At 42.6% G+C, this 20,721-nt stretch overlaps 1 protein-coding gene and 1 long non-coding RNA gene across 3 annotated transcripts in view; one reads left to right on the top strand and one right to left on the bottom strand.

The window, feature by feature from the left end:
* Nucleotides 1–17,017, bottom strand: part of LOC117359342 — a 31,081-nt gene extending 14,064 nt beyond the window's left edge. Inside the window, exons 1-2 of the long non-coding RNA XR_004539210.1 lie at nucleotides 16,873–17,017; nucleotides 16,503–16,594 (exon numbers count right to left, since the gene is read on the bottom strand). This is a non-coding gene — a long non-coding RNA (uncharacterized LOC117359342). The remainder of the gene's footprint in view (nucleotides 1–16,502; nucleotides 16,595–16,872) is intronic.
* SPOCK3 (SPARC (osteonectin), cwcv and kazal like domains proteoglycan 3) overlaps nucleotides 16,914–20,721 on the top strand; it is a 387,789-nt gene continuing 383,981 nt past the window's right edge. The window contains exons 1-2 of one of the 2 annotated variants that reach the window (XM_033941933.1): nucleotides 16,914–17,133; nucleotides 17,291–17,458. In XM_033941933.1, the coding sequence (XP_033797824.1) occupies nucleotides 17,291–17,458 (168 nt within the window). In that variant the 5' untranslated portion in view covers nucleotides 16,914–17,133. Of the gene's footprint in view, nucleotides 17,197–17,290; nucleotides 17,459–20,721 lie in introns of both variants that reach the window. The other variant, XM_033941924.1, reaches the window with a different exon arrangement.

Here is a 20,721-nt window from a genome sequence, read left to right as displayed (position 1 = left end):
TATGACTGGATCCCAGCCAGCCGCCACTGGAAACTTCTTGGGTGATAATGGAATTCTGTTTAGTTATGCCACTTTGGTTGACTCTTCTTTACTGTATGAGTATTCCCACACAAATTAACAATAATGGTGTTATATTGTCCATGGTGGTAGCTTTACAGTTGTAACCAAAAATTCTCATCTTACTCCTTTATGATGTAACCCATGTTTGAAAGTACAAAATCATACTCTGCTTTGGGATCAATAGCAAGCATGCACACTTTAGGGTACATGATTATATGAAATTGTCTATTATCTTTTAAACAGCTCTGCCACAAACTTGCCCTGCAATTTCTTCATTGTTTTTGCATGCTGTAGCTGAGTCATGATATTAAAGACAGTTTTAAAGATTAAGGGCCTCTTCTATCAAACTGTCCTAGCAGTTTTTAGCGCACAGAACCATGCTGAATGGCCCACGCTGCTCCTGACACTCAAAGGAACTCTTGAGCATCGGGAGCAGGCGGTTCACCACGCTAAAAATTGCTAGTGCAGTTTGATAGAAGAGGCCCTAAGTCTCTCATCCAAGGACTTCCAGAATTATGCAATTATACTTTGCTGGAGGTCATACAAAATATTCTGCATACTTATATATAAACCCATAAGAACATAAGAATTGTCATCTCCGGATCAGACCCTGGGTCCATCAAGTCCAGTGATCCGTACACGCGGAGGCCCCGCCAGGTGTACCCTGGCATAGTTTTAGTCCCCATATCACTGTATGCTTCTCAAGGTAGATGTGTATCTAATTTACCCTTATTTGTATCACTCTATGCCACTCTTAAGGAGATGTGCATCTAGTTTACCCTTAAATCCTAGAACGGTGGATTCTGCAATTACTTTCTCTGGGAGAGCATTCCAGGTGTCCACCACTCGCTGTGTGAAACAGAACTTCCTGATATTCATCCTGGACCTGTCCCCCCTCAGCTTCAGTCTACGTCCTCTTGTCTGTGTCACACTGGACATTTTAAATAACTGCTTTCCCTGCTCCATTTTGTCGAATCCTTTCAGTATTTTGAGTCTCGATCAGATCCCCTCGCAGTCTCCTCTTCTCAAGAGAGAACAACCCCAGTCTCCTAAGTCGTTCCTCTTAGTCCAGGTTCTCCATACCTTTCACTAGCTTCGTTGCTCGTCTCTGCACCCTCTCTAGCAGTTTTATATCCTTCTTTAGGTATGGAGACCAATGCTGGATGTAGTATTCCAGGTGCGGTCTGACCATGGCTCTGTAGAGCGGTATTATAACTTTCTCTGATCTACTCGTAATTCCCTTCTTTATCATGCCTAGCATTCTATTTGCTTTCTTCGCTGCTGCCGCACATTGCGCCGACAGTTTCAGGGTCCTATCTATCAGTACATCCAGGTCCTTTTCCTGTTTGGTCTTTCCCAGAGTTACACCTGACATACTATATTTATGATCTTTATTTTTTCTGCCTAAATACATCACTTTGCATTTTTCCACATTAAAATTCATCTGCCATTTATCTGCCCACTTCTCCAATTGATTCAAGTCCCTCTGGAGTTCCTCGCTGTCCTTCTGCGATCTGATTGCCTGGCATAGCTTTGTGTCGTCTGCAAACTTGATGATTTCACTGGATGTTCCTTCTTCCAGGTCATTTATGAAAATATTAAATAAGATGGGTCCAAGTACTGAGCCCTGGGGTACACCGCTAGTCACTTTTTCCCATTCTGAGAACTTCCCATTTATGCCCACTCTCTGTTTTCTGTTCTCTAGCCATTTGCCTATCCATCTTAGTATATCTCCCTCTATTCCATGGCCTTGTAATTTCCTGAGAAGTCTTACATGTGGAACCTTGTCGAACGCTTTCTGAAAGTCCAAGTATACAATATCCACCGGTTCTCCACTATCAATTTGTCTGTTCACTGTCTCAAAAAATTGAAGTAGGTTCGTCAAACATGATTTCCCTTTCCTGAAGCCATGTAAACAACTCAAACAAGCAATGCTTACACACAGATTTACTGGTCTTCAGTATATTGGACGCATTTTGATGACTGTTGCCAATTAAATGCCAGGCCATATCTGGGTCTGGCATTGACTTTCTGGGTTTACGGAGCCAGCAAATATATAACTGGTTAAGTGCAATATTCAGTATTTAACTACAGTAGCTATAGCAAACCACATAAAGATAGGACTGACTTTTATGTGTTTCTATCTGTGTGGTTACCTTGGCTGATAAGTGCTTAATATCAGAACTTAACTGGCAAAGTACTGACTTGCCCTCATTACACCCCCAAAATATCCTGTTTTCAATGGCACTCCCCGGTTAAGTGCCACTAAATATGACTGCTTAGCCCCTCAAAACCATTTTATCAGTCTGGAGACATTTCTGGCTGGTTAAATTGCATTGAATATCAATTCCATGATGTATACGTACAGTCCATTATGATAGGCAGAAAGCAAGAATCATACAACTTCTTGAATGAAAGGTTTAATTTCTTATTGACAGAATTCTGCCCAGTGATGATGTGGCCTCTAGAACAAGGACATTCATAAACATATATTCACAGAGATGCCAAATTACCCAGTTCTAGGATGTAGATTTTGGGATAATCCTGGTTTTGAACTTACGTCCCAAATCGGACAGAAAACCGAAAGTAGAATTAAATGACCATTCTTCTCAATGGAGGATGGTAAATAGTTGATTGCCTCAGGGATCTGTAGTAAAACTGGGGTAATTTAACTAATTTATAAATGATCTGGAAATTGGAACGAGTGAGGTGATTAAATTTTCAGATGACACTAAACTGTTCAAAGTTGCTAAAACACATGCAGATTGTGAAAAATTCCAGGCAGACGTTAGGAAATTGGAAGACTGGGTGTCCAAATGGGAGATGAAATTTAATGTGAACATATGGAAAGTGATGCACATTGGGAATAATAACCTAAATCATCGTACCAGATGTTAGGGTCCACCTTGGGGGTTAGCACCCAAGAAAAAGATCTGGATGTCATTGTAGACAATACGATGAAACCTTCTGCCCAGTGTGTGGCGGTGGCCAAAAAAGCAAACAAGATGCTAGGAATTATTAGAAAAGGGATGATAAACAAGACAAAGACTGTATTGCGTTCAAAGAAGAGCAACCCAGATGATAAAGGGGATGGAACTCCTGTCATATGAGGAAAGACTAAAGAGGTTAGGGCTCTTCAGCTTGGAAAAGAGACATCTGAGGGGAGATATGACTGAAGTCAACAACATCCTAAGTGGTGTCGAATGGGTACAAGTGGATCAATTTTTTACTCTCTCAAAAATTACAAGAACTAGGGGACACTCAATGAAGTTACAGGGACATACTTTTTAAAACTAATAGGAGGAAATATTTTGTTCACTCAGAGAATAGTTAAGCTCTGGAATACATTGCCAGAGGATGTGGTAAGAGTGGTTAATATAGCAGGTTTTAAAAAAGGTTTGGACAAATTCTTGGAGGAAAATTCCATAGCCTGCTATTGAGACAGACATGGAGGAAGGTACTGCTTGTCCTGGATTGGTAGCGTGGAATGGTGTTACTATTTGTGGTTTTTTTCCAAGGTACTTGTCACCTGATTTGGCTGCCATGAAGATGGGATGCCCAGTAAGGCCATTCATATGTTCTTAGCATGGGACCTGAAGTGACTGATCCTGCCCATTGAAATCAGTGCTGCAAGTTCCATAATGCACTAGGATGGAGTGGTCAGAAATCTAGGACTGTCCCAAAATCTCTAGCATGGAATTGGGTAAATTGGAGTGTCTGTATTTATTCAATCTTAGACATACAATCACAGATGAATTTCTATTGTTATCACATATGTACACAAATAAGAAATCTGTGGCAGAAATGGTCAGTGCAGATAGCAAACAATTCAGTGAATAGCTTTCCAAATGCAAATATTTGCTCTAGAATGTATCTGGCCATTTTTACAGCAAAATGTACCTTTTTTTATTTTCAGAGCTGCAATGTGTCTCAGGTTAACCATGGGACAGAAATTACTATCTTCATTAGTACTACTTTCAATTAAAAATGAGTGTTTCAGAAAACAGAGCTTGGAAGATGTAGTCAGTAAGTTTGCCAACAAAAACAGCTGCAAAGTTAATGTTTAATGTATATTTATGTGTCAGACTTAATATCATATAAATTAATTCAGTTATGCAACAATCTATGTTGTATGTACTATTTCATTATGTTAACCTTCTTATTATTAAGTTTTGATTAATCAACTTTCATAATCTCACAGCAGTACTTCATATAATTTCCATATTAATTATTTGTTCCTGTAGAAAGCTGTGTACACCTGGTAATACTGTGGTACGCGTAATAATATCAATGATGAACAGCTGGAAAAATTTATTTTAAAATGCTGTGGAGGAAAAAATTCAGTGGTAATACCAATTTTTGATTGGACTCCCAAAATACTTAGAAACCACGCGTTTAAAAAATAGAAACACATCCACCCCCCAACAAAAAAACCCTATTTGGAACAGCATGCACCAATCTCTCTATGTGATTCCCAGGACAATGGAAGAGACATAAATTAATGAAGGAAGGTTACAGCTACAGCCTCAGCACCCTGAGGTTGTGGGTTCAAATCCTGAACTGCTCCTTGTGGCCCTGGGCAAGTCACTCAATCCTCCATTGCCTCAGGTACATTAGATAGATTTTCAGCTCACTGGGACAGATAGGGAAAATGCTTGCGCACCTGATTGTAAACCGCGTAGATAACCTTAATAGGCGTTATATAAATACATAACATAAATTAAAAAATAAAGGTTAAAAGTTAAAACAAGTTGACATTGGCTGTGATGTATCACATATGAATACATAAGAAGAAGAATGTGAAACAGTACAAAGGGATCAATATTAAGCTTGGTTTATGCAGGCATGAGAGGCTATTGCATGCTTAACCACGCTGGCTGGCCAGCACTGATATTCAACATCATTTAACCAGGTATTTACCCTGAATATTGGTTTTGGCTGCTACAGCATTATCTGGGTTGTGCTGGAGAGGTATGGGGGTAGAGTAGGAGACAACCCAGCAGCTTTGCAGGCACTGGCCACATTCACATAAGCAGAAAAATAGGATAGCACAAAAGACTCGTTCATACATAATTGCCTAAGCATCACCATACTGGGACAAGGCAAATGTCCAACAAGGCCAGTATACTTTTTCCAACGTGCCCCCTTGAGATTTAGATGCTCTACTGATCAACAGCGTAGATATCCATCTAGAACAGGATTGTCCATTGATCTTTGAGGGCCGCAATCCATTTGAGATTTCAAGATTTCCCCAATTAATTTGCATGCATTGCTTCCATTGTATGCAAATAGATCTCATGCATATTCATTTGGGAAATCCTGAAAAGTCAACCTGGAGAGGACCAAGGTTGGATACCCCTGGTCTAGAATATAGGTTTCAAAAATAGCAAATTAGAAGGGTTTGGCAAGAAAAACATTCATCTGTCCCTTTTATGCCACTTTTGGGACTTTTTAAAAAATGATCCCCATAGTCAATTGGGTCCCATCATAACAAGATATTATCTTAGGTATTTTATCAACATTTTGTATGTGATGTTATAAGTCTAGTTGATGATTGGGCAGATAGTATGAAACTGAAAATGAACAAGGATAAAACCAAATTCTTATTGTTAAGTCCATTAATGATGATACACAATTGGTATTGCATAATACTCCACTGAGACTGGAATCGGAATTGAGAATTTGGGAGATTATATTTGATAGGCATCTGACATGGGAAGCATAGGTATGAGCTTTAACTAGGAGAGTATTTTAAAGAAAATTAAGACAAATTTGTCACTGCTTTGATGGAGAACATTTTTGACTTGATTCAATTACTTGCATTGTCTCAACAAGATTACTGTAATGTTCTCTATATAGGTTATACAGAACTATATGTAAAAAAATTACAGACCATCCAGAATGTTGCTGCTAGGTTTATATTTATGGTTGCAGGTAGCACCTATATGACAGTATAGTAGGGTTTGGGTGGGCTCACATGTTCTACCATAAATGTAGTGGTTAGAGTAGCTTATGGGCCTGGGTCCACCTCTCTATGGTTCAATAGCTCACCCACCAGGTGACTTACGACACCTGTGTGCAGCTCTACTAGATTTCACCATAGCAGATTCTGCGGATTTAGAGATAGGTATGTACTGTACCTTTTTGTTCTCATTTTTGTGTGGTGGAAAGGGGTTAGTGAGCACTAAGGGAGTGTGGGGGTGTCTTAGGTTGATATATGCAGTGGTCATCTGATCAGTTTGGGCACCTTTGAGGTCTTCTAAAACATGTCTATTTCCAAAGGATATAAATTCTGTCCAGGATGTCTTGCAAAATGTTTGATTATCATTGCAAGACGTCCATGTCTAAACCACCCTTGGGAACGCCCAAATACCCCCGATAACATGCTTCCACCATGCCCATCTCATGCTCTGATAACTGAGAGCCTACTATAAATTCCACTAATTTAGTAAATAGTTATACAAGCTATGGGTTGAAAATTAGCAACCTAAGATAAATCATTTTAAGCTGATTTAGGCATCAGAGTCAGAACTATGCCACCCATCGATGGTAAAAACTGTCCTTGCATTAAAATAAAATTATCCCAGTTAACCAATCATTATATAAAATCTAAAGGATGTTTTTTTACAGCAAACCTGCACAAACAGGAGAAAGACAAGGCGGATGTCTCAATCAACCAAAATGGGTCTTTATTAAATTGTACAGATGTTAAAAGAGTCCCAACAAGGATCCCTGTTTCGGTGCTGCTAAAAAGCTCCTTCTTCAGGGGACACTGTAGAACAATAGCTGGACGGTCCTTGCTGAACGCTGCAAAAGAGTTCTTGTTGGGACTCTTTTAATGTCTGTACAATTTAATAAAGATAAATAGGCTGCTGCCAGAGTCACAAATCCAAAATCTAAATGATTAAATTGTGTTCATTCAAAGATTTATTGTGGATCTCAAGTGCTCATAGTTATACCGCCACAAGAACAAGTCACGACGTATAACTATCTTTGTGAGCTATCATCAGTCCACTAAATTATTTATTACACAATTTAAGTTAATTTATATAAAAAAAATTTTCTCTTTTTTTAATTTCTTTTTATACCATTCACTAAAGTTGTTCTACTTAGATAATCTTCTTATATCAATATTGTAATAGTACTTAGCTCAGGTATAGATGTACTACCCGGCTATCTGGAAATGACGGAAGATCTCCGTTTCACTCTCTTTATACACAATAGAGCTTCCTCAGGAACAATATAATTACTTTTGTCGGCGCTTCTTAGGATCCTGGTTTCCACTGAGTCTTTCTTTCAGCTGTAAAACCCGCTCTAAAACACTCTTACAGTCAGCCATGCTGGTGAACGAGATTTTGGATTTGTGACTCTGGCAGCATCCTATTTATTTTTGTAGTAGGAGTGCGTAGCACAATATTGTTTAAGGAGTAATCAATTTAATAAAGACCCATTTTGGTTGATTGAGACATCTGCCTTGTCTTTCTCCTATTTGTGCAACTTTATCCTAAGACAAGGGGCTCGTCTTGTTGTGCCTTTTACAGCCAACCAGCAGGACATATAAACTAGAAAACAGAATTCTTGACTAATCATTTTTAGGATATCCACAATGAATTTGCATGAGGTAGATTTGGATTCAGTTGAGGAAGTGCATACAAATATATCTCATGAATATTCATTGTGGATATCCTGAAAAGCTAACTAGCTGAGTGTGTGCCAAGGACTGGTTGAGAACCTCTGGATTAGACAAATGAGCAACCCTAGCTATGAAAAATGGTTGACAACAAAGGTACAGAAATGGATAAGAGCAATAAGGGAATGGACAGTGAAGGAGCCTACAAATATATGAACATCCTATAGACAGATACTGTAACATCAAACCTACCATGATGGAGAACACAGTCACCAAAGATTTCATCAGAAGGGTTAGGAAAATCAAGGCTAAACTCAATGGCGAAAATAGGTTCCAAGGTTCCATTTATTTGATTAGGGACAACAATCATGTGCAGTTATAATAAAATCAAACAGAGAAAAATAAAAGAAATATAAAAATTGACTTTTGGCCTGCTATATTCCCCAAGAACCAGCATTCAACAGCTACCCAGGACCTTGGCAGAAAAGGCAACTTTACATATCAAATGCTTTCGAAAACAAATATGTCTTCAGTGATGCTTTAAACCAGGGGTGCCCAAAAGGTTGATCGCGATCAACCAGTAGATTACGAAGGCAACGCGAGTCGATTGCAGAGCCCATCCCGGGCTCCGTGATAGACTGGCATTGTCTTCACATTCTACCTGCTTCTCCATGGACAACATTTGCTTTCTCGATGCGATAAACAGAAGTGCCAGGCCAACCAGCTCCCCGCCCCCCCCCGACGACAATTCTACATCGGAGAGGACGTTCCGAGCCAGCCAATCGCTGCCTGGCTGGCCTAGAATTTTCTCTCCAATGTCAGATTTGATGTCGAGTGGAAGGTTGGTCGGCCCGACGCTTCTGTTTACCGCGTCGGAAAGCAGGGACAGCTGACAACTCAGCGGTGGGCGGCTAGGGGGCCTGTTCCCCGATGGCGGCAGCAGTGGCTTGGGGCAGGGCAGGAAGAAAGGAAGGAAGAGAGCAGGCAGGGAGATAGAAAGGGTAACAGAAAGAAAGAAAGAAAGAAAGGGGGACAGGGAGACAGAAGAAGGGAAACAGAAAGAAAGAAAGAAAGGGGGACAGGGAGACAGAAAGAAGGGAAACAGAAAGAAAGGGGGCATAGAGAGAAAAAGACAGACAAACAGAAAGAAAGGTGGCAGGAAGAAAGAAAGACAGACAGAAAGAAAAAAGGGGGCAGGGAGTAAGAAAGGGGATGGGGCAGGGAGAGGGGAAGAAAAAGTTGGGGAGGGGAATAAGGTCTGGAGAAGAGGAAGCATACACGAGGCTGAAAGAAGGGAAGAAATATTAGATGCACAGTCAGAAGAAGAAAGTGCAACCTGAGACTAATGAAATCACCAGACAACAAAGGTAGGAAAAATTATTTTATTTTCAACTTAGTGATCAAAATGTGTCTGTTTTGAGAATTTATATCTGTTGTCTATATTTTGCACTATGGCCCCCTTTTACTAAACCACAATAGCGGTTTTTAGCACAGGAAGAGTTGAGAGCAGCATGGGGCATTCAGTGCAGCTCCCTGTGCTTGCTATCGTGATTTACTAAAAAGGGAGGGGGTATATTTGTCTATTTTTGTATAGTTGTTACTGAGGTGAAATTACATAAACTCATCTGCCTTGACCTCTTTGAAAAATCCCCGGAATATAAATGATAATTAACATTTTCTCTGCGTACAGTGTGCTTTGTGTTTTTTTTTAATTTTATTGTTGGTAGATCATTTCGACTTGGTCATTTTAAAAGTAGCTTGCAAGCCCAAAAAGTGTGGGCACCCCTGTTATAAACAATGAAAGTGAACCCTAGCCTTTGCAAATCTTGATGCAGTTAAAAAAAAATAAATAAATAAAATCAATCCACTTGTACCTGTTCTACACCACTCAGAATTTTGTAGACTTCAATCATATCTCCCCTCAGCTGTATCTTTTCCAGGCTGAAAAGCCCTAACCTTTTTAGTCTTTCCTCATATGAGAGGAGTTCCATCCTCTTTATCATCTTGGTTGCTCCTTTTTGAATGCAATACTCAAGGTGGGATTGCACCTTGGAGCGATACAGAGGCAATATAACATTCTTGGTCTTGTTTACCATCCCTTTTATAATAATTCCTAGCATCTAGTTTGCTTTCTTGGCCGCTGCTGCACATTGAGTGGAAGGTTTCAGCGTATTGTCCACGATGACACCCAGATCTTTTTCTTGAGCGCAGACCCCCCCCAGGTTGAACCCTAGCATCCGGTACCTATGATTTGGATTATTCTTTCTAATGTGCATCACTTTGCATTTGTCCATATTAAATTTAATCTGAAATTTGGACGCCCAGACTTCCAATTTCCTAAGGTTTTTCATAGTCTGCATGCATTTTAACAACTTTGAGAAATTTAGTGTCATCTACAAATTTAATCACTTCACTTGTAGCTCCAATTTCCAGATCATTTATAAATAAGTTAAATAGCACTGGTCCAAGTACAGATCCCTGTGGCACGCTACCAATTACCCTCCTCCATTGAGAAAAATGGGAAGGGATGGTTTCAAAGTGAATGGAGACAAGATGGGATGGGGACCAGATTATGTCCCCTTGTACATCTCAATTTGGAAACATAAAACACCAATACCAGATAAAAAAAAAAAAAAATCAGAACAAGAGTCCATGTTAATAATAACATGTTTTTCTTGCATATTTAACAAAATAATGCATATTATTTTGAGTTACATTTTAACAAGTTATAGTACACATATTGGACTGAATTCTATCTATGGCGCCTAAAAATTTAGGGCTCCTTTTATGAAGCCGTGTTAGTGGTTTAACGTGCGTAATAGCGCCCGCTAAACCTCCGGCTGCACTAGCTGCTACCACCTCCTCTTGAGCAGGCGGTATTTTTTCAGCTAGCGCGAGGTTTAGCGCATGATAAAACATCGTGGTGCGATAAAGCCGCTAACGCGGCTTCATAAAAGGAGCCCTTAGTGCCCCCCAAAATTGCTGAGCACTATTCTATATACCATGCCAAAAATTAGGCACAGTTTATAAAATAACACTTATGCTCAGGAATCACGCCTAACTTTAGCTGCATCCATTTGCATCAACTAAATCCTGGGGTTAAACCTCACACCTAAAGTTAGGTGCAGATATCCCTTAGTCTATAATTCCATGCATAACTCTCAGGAATGTCCGTGATCTGCCCTATGACTCTCCCATTTCCGTACATCCTGTTTTGACTCAGATCCAATTTGGGCTCCTTTTACATGGTAGCGGCTTCTACTGCAGTAATCACTCTGATGCCCATAGGGATTTAAGGAGCGGTTGAGCATTTTTCGTGTGGCAGCTGCTACTGTGGCTTTGACCATGGGGGGGGGGGGGTTATGTGTGTATTTTTGAAATTAAAACAAATTAGTAATAATTGCTCATTAAGATTCCAATTATTTGCACTAATTGGCTTGTTATTCAATTAAATTGTGTGTGCCCAAATTTGCCTGCACAATTTTTAGCATTTTTATAGAATTTAAGGGGTTAATGTTTTGTTTGAATTTACAACAATTTTCAAAGGTAGGCTTGTTATGGGGATGGGAAAGAAAACTGTGGGGATGGTAAGGGGACAAAAGCAATTTGATGGGGATGGTGTAGGGATGAGGACCAGATTTTATTACTGTGCACGCCTTTACAGCAAAGTTTCTGGTAAAAGATTGCCACACAGCTCTTCACATACATGATCGAGACGTTCAAGTATCTTACGGGCCGCATCGAGGCGGAGGAAGAACATAAGAACATAAGCAGTGCCTCCGCCGGGTCAGACCATAGGTCCATCCTGCCCGGCAGTCCGCTCCCGCAGCGGCCCAAACAGGTCACGACCTGTCTGCATCACCAGAAGGGGCTCCCTTGCCACCTTGGTTTCCCATTGAAGTCCTATCTTCCCATCGAAGTCCTAACCCTCCGGTCTTGCACATGCACGACCTGGATGGGTTTCTATACTTATTACCTGGTTAGCTTTCTATGCCTGTGTTACATCCCAGCATCTCTCTCAGTATCCCACGATCCCTTTATCCCTCAGGAATCCGTCCAATCCCTGTTTGAATCCCTGTACCGTACTCTGCCTGATCACTTCCTCCGGTAGCGCATTCCAAGTGTCCACGACCCTTTGGGTGAAAAAAAACTTCCTTGCATTTGTTTTGAACCTATCTCCCTTCAGTTTCTCCGAATGCCCCCTCGTACCTGTTGTCCCCTTCAGCCTGAAGAATCTGTCCCTAACCACCCTCTCTATGCCCCTCATGATCTTGAAGGTCTCTATCATATCTCCCCTGAGCCTCCTTTTTTCCAGAGAGAAGAGCCCCAGCCTATCCAACCTCTCGGCGTACGGGCAGTGTTCCAGCCCCCTTACCAGTTTCGTTGCTCTCCTTTGGACTCTCTCAAGTACCGCCATGTCCTTCTTGAGGTGCGGCGACCAATACTGAACGCAGTATTCCAGATGTGGACGCACCATCGCTCGATACAATGGCATGATGACTTCCCGCGTCCTGGTTGTTATGCCCCTCTTTATGATGCCCAGCATCCTGTTGGCTTTTTTCGAGGCTGCTGCGCACTGTGCAGATGGCTTCAGTGATGCATCCACCAGCACACCCAAGTCTCTCTCAAGTCTGCTGTCTCCCAACAATGCCCCCCCCAATTTGTAGTTGAACAACGGGTTCTTTTTCCCTATATGCATGACCTTGCATTTTTCCACGTTAAAGCGCATTTGCCATTTGTTTGCCCAGTCTTCCAGCTTGTCCAGGTCCCTTTGCAGGTCCTCACACTCCTCCCTGGACCTAACTCTACCGCACAGTTTGGTATCGTCTGCAAATTTTATAACCTCACACTTTGCCTCCTTTTCCAGGTCATTGATAAATATGTTGAAGAGTAACGGCCCCAGCACCGATCCCTGTGGCACACCGCTCGTGACTCCCCGCCAGTCAGAATATTGGCCCTTCACTCCGACCCTCTGCAGTCTACCCGACAACCAGTGCTCGATCCATCTGTGCACATCCCCTCCCACCCCGTGGTTCCACAGCTTCCTAAGCAGCCTTTCGTGTGGCACCTTGTCGAAAGCCTTTTGAAAATCGAGGTAAATGATGTCTATAGGTTCCCCATTGTCCACTCGACTGCTTATTCCCTCGAAGAAGTACAGAAGGTTCGTTAAGCATGACCTTCCCTTACAGAATCCATGCTGGCTTGTTCTCAGTAGGCCATTTCTCTCGATGTGCTCGCAAATACTGTCCTTGATCATAGCTTCCACCATCTTCCCTGTAATTGAAGTCAGGCTCACCGGCCTGTAGTTCCCGGGGTCACCCCTCGATCCCTTCTTGAAGATAGGTGTGACATTCGCCAATTTCCAGTCCTCTGGTACCTCTCCAGTTTTCAAGGATAGGTTGCAAACATGCTGGATTGTGCCCGCTATTTCTTGTCTTAGTTCCTTCAGAACCCTTGGGTGGATCCCGTCCGGGCCCGGCGATTTGCCGCATTTTAACCTGTCTATCTGTTTGAGGACATCCTCCTTACTTACCTCTATGTGTTCCAGTTTTTCAGCCTGTTCCCCGCTCATGAGTTCCTCTGAGTCCGGTATATTAGATGTGTCTTCTCTCGTGAAAACCGACGAGAAGAATGTGTTCAACCTCTCAGCTACCTGTTTATCCTCCTTAATCACTCCCTTCCTATCCCCATCGTCCAACAGCCCCACCTCCTCTCTTGCTGGTCGCTTCCCCTTTACGTAACTGAAGAATGCCTTGAAGTTTTTCGCCTCCCTGGCCAGCCCTTCTTCATATTTCCCTTTTGCTTTTCTAACCTCTCGGTGGCATTCCTTTTGGCATTTCCTGTGCGCCAGGTGATTTTCCTCCGTTGGGTCCTTTTTCCATCGCCGGAAGGATACTTTTTTGTCATTTATTGCCCTCTTTACTTCTGTTGAGATCCAAACCGGGTCCTTTGACCGCTTGTTCTTGCCGCCTTTTCTGAAACTGGGGACGTACTTTCTTTGTGCTTCCTGCAGGGTGTCCCTGAATAGGGTCCAGGTGCTTCCTACAGTCTCCATCCTAAGGATGTTTCTGAGCTTCCTCCCCACCATTTCCCTCATAGCAACATAGTTCCCTTTCCTGAAATTGAGCGCAGTCGTTGCGGTCCTCCTTCCTGTGGGTGTCCCCCTTTCTAATGTGAATCTGATCGCGTTGTGGTCACTGTTGCCTAGTGGTCCTCCCACTTCTACCCCTCTTGCAGGCCCCCCTAATCCGTTTAGGATGAGGTCAAGAGTAGCATTCCCTCGCGTCGGTTCCCTGACTAGTTGCTCCATGAAGCAGTCCCTCACAGCTTCTACAAATCCTGTTTCCCTAGTGCAGTTGGAGTGACCCATACTCCAGTCAATCCCCGGGTAGTTGAAGTCCCCCATCACTGTTACACTTCCAGTCCTGCATTCTTGTCTCAGTTCAGCTTCCAAGTCGTGTCCGACTCCTTCCGGTGTACCAGGTGGGCGATAGTATAGCCCCAGTTTTATGACTGCACCCTTGTTTCCCGGCAATTTGACCCATAGCGATTCCAGCCCCTCTGCCTTCTTTGCCATATCCATCCCGACCGAGTAGATAGAGTCCTTTATATATATTGCTATGCCTCCCCCCTTCTTGTGTGTCCTGTCCCTCCTGTAGAGCTTGTACCCCGGCAGCGCCACATCCCATTGATTCTCCTCTGTCCACCATGTTTCTGTAATTCCAATTATATCCAGGTCTTCCCCCTTGGCCACGACCTCTAGTTCACCCATCTTGGCCGTGAGGCTTCTTGCATTTGCGTACAAGCACCGCAGGTCCCGTCGTTTTTCCTCCACCTCTGTATTTACCTGGGCCGCCTCCCCTTGAACTTCGGTCAGTTCTCCTGTTCCCTGTGCTTCTTTTTCAAGGGTCCCACGACAACAAGAGGGCATCCATTGAAAATCAGGGGCGGGAAACTACGAGGTGACACCAGGAAATTCTTTTTCACTGAAAGAGTGGTTGATCGCTGGAATAGTCTTCCACTACAGGTGATTGAGGCCAGCAGCGTGCCTGATTTTAAGGCCAAATGGGATCGGCACATGGGATCTATTCAAAGGGCAAAGGTAGGGGAGGGACATTAAGGTGGGCAGACTAGATGGGCCGTGGGCCCTTATCTGCCGTCTATTTCTATGTTTCTATGTTACATTGGCAAATTTTTGCCAGAAATGGGCTACCAACCCATGGAAAATTTCCATGGTTATTACCTAGGCTCCAGTGAAAGCTGAAGTAATATTGCCTGCCAATTGCCTGCCACTCAAAACAGCTGTCTTAGAAGTTAGAGGGAAAATTATTTCAATTGCTAACTTATAAAATATAAGCTGATTTATTTATCTTTTTCCTATGGGCACAAAATCAGAAGTAAGTTAAGGTTCTTAATTTCAGTCAGGGCAATGTTTCACCCATTGTCTGCCTACAAGGAGAATCTTTAATAATCAGGCTGTTGAAACTGTCTTTTAAATTGATACTGGTAAATCTCTTAAGACCAGTTGCTACCGAGTGAATAAAACTAGAATTAAGAGAAAAACAAACTAATCTAGAAGTTCTAAATGTTAGAGCACAGTTTCTTCTCTGTCAGCTGGTGGGGAATTAGCAAATTCAAGCTAAAATTAGTTAAAGACTACCAGCAGGGCAGATGGAGATCAATGATATATTTATTATCCTGTTCCTCTACAGACAAGGAAGAGAGGATTAGCTTTTAATCCTAGAGTGCTAGAAACTGAGAGAGGGGGAGTTGAGAAAGCAGTAGGGCTTGCCCAACCATTACTAGACAATTGCCTAGGATAGCAGCTTCAGGGAGGGGAGGAAATAACTGCTGAGTCAATGCCACCCCCCACAAAAAAAAAACCAAAACAGTCCTGATAACCTCAACTCAAATAATCATCAGTAAATGGGCAATTTTCATATTTTTTTCTCCATATATTTATCAATACCTTGGTGGGGAGGGGAGGGAAGGGGGGGGGACTAGAGCCCTGAAGGATAATTGAAGGGAGCACAGGGCTAAAGACTGTGGAGTACTAGGAAGGGCTACTATAAAGGCTAGTTGAATGATCTGAGAACAAGGTTCAGTTCCTAATGTGGCTCCTTCTGTCCCTGGACAATTCACTTAACCCTTCATTGCCCAGGTACAAAAACTTAGATTGTGAGCCCGCTGGGTACAAAAAAAGTACATGTAGTATATGATATGTAAACTACTTTGGTTGTACTTCAGAAAGGCAGTATGTCAAGATTCTAATAAATAAATAAATGTAGCCCTTCAGTCATTTCCTGAGTATTCTGCAGTTACCACAGAGCTTTAAAGCCCTACAACTAATTCTTGATCTCCCTATCTTTGTAAATTACTCTTCCTAAACCTTAGGTGCAGTACTCCATTTAATATGTGAAGGGGATAATTTTTATAAAGTATTTTCCCTTTGTTAAACATGAAAATAGTGCAAGCATATGTACAGTACAAGTAAACCTACCAATAGGGACATGAATTATTTTTATATGGACCATGCATAGGGTGCCAAGGCTGGGTGGAGCAGGAGTAGAGCTATATATAACCATCCTAGGAGCATCCATGTGTTATGGGGGTTATTCTGTGAGGTTATTTTGAAAAGGCACGCACAAACTTTGATCCTCTTAATTTATTTGGACATTGGATGAAGTTATTAAACATACCTTTTTTTTTCTGCACGCTTTTTGGACGTTTTTTTTGTGCATATTTTTGGAAAGTGTTCTTTCCAACACATTTGATTACATTTAAGAGCTGGCCATTGTCTGTTTGAACGTACCTTTTTCACATTCTATTGGTTTCAAGAGCTTCTGCATTTTGGAGCATTCTATTTGAACTATTTTCATCACAAGTCAAATTTGATGATCATTTCTAAAACAGGAAAATAAAATAGGTACATAGTTCAGATTTTGGAACAGAGGGTTCTGTTATGAAAATTCCCCTATAGTGTGTTACTCTTTTGAACGTATGGAAAAAATAAGGTCAATAATAAAAGGAAATAACGTATTTTTATTGGGATTAACTTAATACATTTTGGACTAGCTTTCGGGAGCTACTAGACGGGAGTAAAGATGTTTTCGGTGCTACTCTATGAAGACGAATTTAATTGTTTAGGAGCAAACAGTATGATTAATGCTGGAGATATTTACTTGCCGCTTTCCTGAACTGGGGGTGTGCGCTCTGCAGACGGCCACCTCCCGCACCTTTTGCACCAGCCCGCGCAGCCGCGCGCTGCTTTCCTGCGAGCGGGAGGGGCGGAGGGAGCGCGCGCCTGGCGCAAGGCAAAGCTGGCGGTGAGCGCGAGACGACGGCGGCGGCGGCTGAGGAGCGCGCGGCAGCAGCTCCTGAAAGAGAGTTGGCGGCGCTTTCCCAGCAGCCGGGAGGAGCGCGCAGTGCAGTCTCACGCCAAGGTGATGCTTCCGTTCCCCGCACATGTCCACGTTGCACGTCTTCGGCACCCCTCCCCTTTAAAGGTAGCCTGATTGTTTATTAAGGGGGGGGGAGGTTGCGTTTGCTCTCCGTTTTCGGCTTCTGACGGTGCTCTTGTCCCCTTTCTGTCTCCCGCAGATGATGAAGGTGGGAGCCTTACTGTGTGCCTGTGCCGTCGCCTGCAGTCAGGCTGTGGCGGCAGCCACGGGCAGGTCGGACGGCGGAAATTTTCTGGACGACAAGCAGTGGCTCACCACTATATCCCAGTATGACAAGGAAGTCGGGCACTGGAACAAATTCCGAGACGTAAGTCACCCCCTCCCCCCCCCCCAATTTATTTGCTAGAGATTCTTTGGTCCTCTCTCTCCCAGGTAAAAGTTGAAGGAGGCACCTCCTTTCCGCCCTCCCTACTCTGCTGCCTCTGCTCGTTTGTTCGGCATTTGGTGCATTCTTTTTTCTTTTTTTGTTTAACTGTGTTGTAGATGCAGGATGGATGTTTCTTGCTTGGTGGGCACTTTTTTCAGCAGATGCACTTTCAGATCAGCCAAGGAGGCTTTGCACTCTCTCAACTTTTAAATTCCGGTCTGCACTATATTGGCAGGGCGCTAGTCAGCTCCAAATGCATTTCCAGCCGATTACTATGAAGTAATAAAGATCGATCTCCTCTAATGGATAACTGGGAAAAAAGAAAAAAATCTTAAGCTACACAAAAAGAGAGATCCGGAGATATGAGTGTAAATTGATTCTTCGGTACTTAGAAAATAGCTGAACTGAAAATATTGCCAGCTCCTGAATGATCTGAAAGTACGGTTAACTTAGACCAGCCTATTTTCTCTGTGTTATTTTTGATCTATATATTTATATATTGCCTACAGCCCGACAATGTACCTATCCTGGAAACAAACACTAATCAATAATTGTGTGCTGTTGCAATGTTGTAGGAGTTTATATTGGACTTTGCTAAAGTAGGTGCATTTTAGTAGGTTATTATAGGGCTAGTAAAGGTATCCTGATGCAAAAAGACTCGTTTAGGGGCTAATCTTGTTTTTTAAAATGCTCCTAGTTCTTGGAGCTCAGTTGGTCCAGGAGAAAAGTACAGTCAAACCTTGGTTTGTGAGCATAATTCGTTCCAGAAGCATGCTTGTAATCCAAAGCACTCGCATATCAAAGCAAATTTCCCTATACGAAATAATGGAATCTCAGATGATTCGTTCCACAACCCAAAAACTTTAATACAAAATACTATCCGTCCCTGTATTGCAAGACCTCGCTCATTTAGAACAGTCACTACGGTACAGTCCCGCAGCGTCGGAGAGAGAAGAACCATCGGCTCAGTTGTGATGTGTGTATGTACCTGTATTGCAAGACCTTGCTTGTATATCAAGTTAAAATTTAATCAAATGTTTTGCTTGTCTTGCAAAACGCTTTGCAAACCAAGTTACTTGCAATCCAAGGTTTCACTGTACCTTTTTAAAGTACTGAAACAAAAGAAATAGTCTATGAGTCTTTTGAAATCACAGCTGTCCCTTATTCAGAAGTCCTGCAATGTGCTTGAGATCCTTTACAGCAGGGGTGTCCAACCTTTTGGCTTCCCTGGGCCGCATTAGCCGAAATTTCTGGGGGGCCGCGCAAACTCTGCAGCAAGACAGAGGAGGGAGCCGGCAAGATGGTAAACCCCCCCGGGAGCAGCAGAGGAAAACACTGCATCACCCTCGACCGGGGTCGCATAAAATACTTCATGGGGCCGCAGGTTGGACACCCCTGCTTTACAGTGTTTTATTTCTGAGTCTTAAAATCCCAAGGGTTCTCTAATCTTAAACACAGGTAAAGTAACCCGCCCGGATTGCTACAGTTCACATTTTGGAACCGTAGGGATAGGGGAGCGAAAGATCCTGTTTTCTGCAGCTGTGCACTAATTTGCATCATTCAGGTGTGCTTGATTCACAAGAAGGTATAAGGAACTGTGTATAGTGTGGGAAATAGGTGAAGTTCAAACTGCTTTGATTCTGTTAAGTCAAGAGCAAATCAAATTGCTGAAAAATCATGACTTGAACAATTATAAAGAAAGCTGTTCTCCTCCAAATTAGGGAAACAGATTCCTTAATGAAATGGTAGCAGTCATGACACACTGACTGTGGGTTTTTTTTTTTAAACATTGATCACTGGAGAAAACCAGTCACTTTTGGGTTTAGGATTGTGCTGCCCTAGTTCCATTACTGTGTAGAAATCAAAAATCATGTCTCATTGTGTCATGTGTAAGTACTGTATAGGAAGAGAAGTAATGGCAATACGTGTGCAAGGTGATATATTTTGCTTTTCTTGAATATGTTATCAGTGGTGTTTGATTTAATGCTACTATGGCTTTATGAGCCCATTAGGTGAAGAATGTAAGGTGTTTCTTTGTCCCAGGAGACCACCAAAAGCAGAGCTAAAATTAGACAAAATTAAGCAGTGAGTTTGCTGAGCTCATCAAAAACTGGCAACAGGACTTCCTTTGCACAAAATGAAAGAGTGGTTTTTGATCTGCTACTCTCTAGCCTCCAAAATTATTTGGAAAATTTAATTCTGATATTGAGGTCACTTGTTTGAAGCATCATCCTGGTATCTTTGATAGCCCATATTAAAAGGAATCATCTAGTACAGTGTGTAATACGATTTTGCAGCTACCTTGGGTTAATGGCCAAAAGTAATATGCAATAACTGCAAAGTCTGTGTTAAACCAGTGGTCTCAGACTCGCGGCCCGGGGGCCACATGCGGCCCGCCAGGTACTATTTTGAGGCCCTCGGTATGTTTATCATAATCACAAAAGTAAAACAAAACAGTTTATTGGTCATATGTCTCTTTAGCTATAAATGACAATATTACTATTAAGACTTAGCCAAAAGGAAAGATTTATAAACTATAGAGTTTTACCTCATGCAAAATTGTCATTTCTTTAATAAGGCTAACTACAGTGGTACCTTAGTTTACGACATAATTCGTTCCAGAAGCATGCTCATAATCCAAAGTACTTGTATATCAAAGCAACTTTCCCCATAGGCTATAATGGCAATGCTGACAATTAGTTCCAGAGCCTCCTCCGTCCGCCAGCCGCTGGAGAACCCCGCAGTGCCGCTTCAGAGGAATGCCTCTTCTGTCCGCCAGACGCTGAAGAACCCCTGAGCCCACACAGCGCCGCTTCAGGGGCATTCATCTTTCGTCCACCAGTCAGCTTTCCATGCCGGGTGCCTTTCACATGTTGGAGAGCCTATGAGAGCCCATGCAGCTGAGTGCCGTCCCACCTGCACAACGTCGATGATTGACGTTGTGCGTGATCATACGCAACGTGCAGGTGGGAACGGCACTCGGCTGCGTAGGCTCAGGTAGAGGCTCTCCAACATGTGGAAGGCACCCGGCGTGGAAGGCTGGCCGGCGGACGGAAGAGGAATCCCCCTGAAGCGGCGCTTCCTGCAGCTGTAAGTGCTCGTTTATCGGGGCAGTGCTCGGTTTGCGAGACAAAAGTTTCCTGAGTGTTTTGCTCGTCTTGCAAGACACTCGCAGACCGCGTTACTCGCAAACCGAGGTGCCA

This window comes from Geotrypetes seraphini, chromosome 1, assembly GCF_902459505.1.
Source record: "Geotrypetes seraphini chromosome 1, aGeoSer1.1, whole genome shotgun sequence".
In the NCBI taxonomy this organism is placed as follows: Eukaryota; Metazoa; Chordata; class Amphibia; order Gymnophiona; family Dermophiidae; genus Geotrypetes; species Geotrypetes seraphini.
This window is presented reverse-complemented; position numbering and strand designations above follow the sequence as displayed.